The sequence below is a fragment of the Papilio machaon genome, chromosome W (assembly GCF_912999745.1).
Source record: "Papilio machaon chromosome W, ilPapMach1.1, whole genome shotgun sequence".
Classification (NCBI taxonomy): domain Eukaryota; kingdom Metazoa; phylum Arthropoda; class Insecta; order Lepidoptera; family Papilionidae; genus Papilio; species Papilio machaon.
In genome coordinates this window covers 4,818,858-4,820,578 of record NC_060015.1, presented here as the reverse complement: position 1 = coordinate 4,820,578, position 1,721 = coordinate 4,818,858, and the positions used below count along the sequence as shown (strand labels likewise).

Below are 1,721 nucleotides of genomic sequence, written 5' to 3'. Positions count from 1 at the left end.
GAAATAAAAAAATACCACCCGTCCATCGATGGCGGCATGCAATTACAACTATCAAAACCAGAATTGATGACGATGCGGAATCTTGGCTATACATTAAGAAATTTGTGCAATGTATCCAAAAAGATTTCATAAAAAGCCCCATAACACTTATAGGCGGGTATGATTATTAGGATAGGTTAGATCTTTGTATTTAATGAGTATTTTATTTGAGTATCTATATTTGTAAACAAAATAGCTTTTACACTTAGTCAAGTTTTGTGACTGAGTGTAAAAGCTATTTTGAAAGACTAAAGTTATGAATCTATTGTTCTTATTCTAGAGTAATCTAATACTACTGGAAACTCGACCCTTGAATGTTATCAACATCCGTTTGTTGAGTCAGGAGATGATAACTACAAAGTAATACAATTGTTTTCAGAATATAGCGCTGACGCGGGCATTCATAGAGGTCTCAGCATACATAACTCCTCCCTCCTTAAGTTCAAAGTTCTCATTTTTGGATACAACAGGAGAACTTTGAGCAAAACAGTTATACAATTTTAAATGAAATTTATATGCTAAAATACACATTACAATTAAAACAATTAATACATAAAGAATAATGGTCCATATGCTAACACTTTTAATTTTCACAATTGAGTTTTCACTTTCACTATTTTCAGGATCACTTTTCGCTAGGGCGATTGATAATAGTTTCAGGTCTGTAAGTTCTATTCCTTTCAAGTTCATCGACTTCAGGGGCGGTGCTTCTGCAGGTAAGTTTATCGTTGGTAGATTTATTAAGGGTAGTTTCAGGTATGTGGAGCTTTCAGTTTCTACAGGTTGTCTGGTTAAATTAATACCCTTTATTCTGGCTGAACAGTTATCATCTAATGTTATTATGTATGTACCGTATATCTTTTGTCTTGATACTTCATCAGTACATAACTTGGTAAGTAAAGTTGGCTCCTTAGTATATAAAATCCATGTATTCTGTTGTATGAGCTGCACCCTGACGGCTTCTAAATCGATTGGAACTGAAAGACATGATGACATGTTTTCAGCGTACATCATCAGGTCGGTTATACAAGCATCCTTTATAAGCTGGGTTGTGTCGTCCTCGGGGCAAAGGTAGAAGGACTCGTCGGCTTCCTGGCATGGATGAGCTAATAGACGTGTGTTCAACCCTTTCGCTATTAGGTATGGGAACTTAGGTAAAATGACAAAGGTATGGTTATGGGATATAACAGGTAAGGGATAGAGTCTATAATAATTATAAATGTCCTTAGTGACAAGTGGTATTTCCAAAAGATAAATAATCTCATTTTCTTTTATATAAGTTTTTACTAATATTGTTTGTTCGATCTTAATTAAGTTTTCTAATGTAGGGGTGTATATAAGGTTTTCTAATTTATTTATATTTTTAAGTAGAGATAATAATCTTTCAGATTCCATTACTGAATAGTGTAAAATTCCTAATCTGCTAAAAGCTAAGCTAGTCTCTATCTCATTTAATTTTATAAGAATTACCTGAAAATTATGAATTAATAAATTGTATGTATTAACTATTCTTATTTCTATATGATTTAAACGTTCCCTTTGAAATAAGATGCTTATATTTGTAGATAATGATCTTATAGCGTTATTTATTTGAAATAAATTGTCATTTAATTTAAATATAGTGTTAGCTACAGTTTGTACCATTTCTGTGATCAGCGTTATTTTACGATTATTAACATTCT

General features: G+C 32.1%; 1 protein-coding gene across 1 annotated transcript; it reads right to left on the bottom strand.

Moving 5' to 3' along the window:
• Window positions 1–373: 373 nt before the first annotated feature.
• LOC123723246 lies at window positions 374–1,326 on the bottom strand (the record flags this gene model as incomplete). The annotated part of the gene is made up of 1 exon (XM_045685823.1): window positions 374–1,326. A coding segment is annotated over one exon (912 nt), but the record flags the coding sequence as incomplete, so codon positions are not given.
• Between the last annotated feature and the right edge of the window lie 395 nt (window positions 1,327–1,721).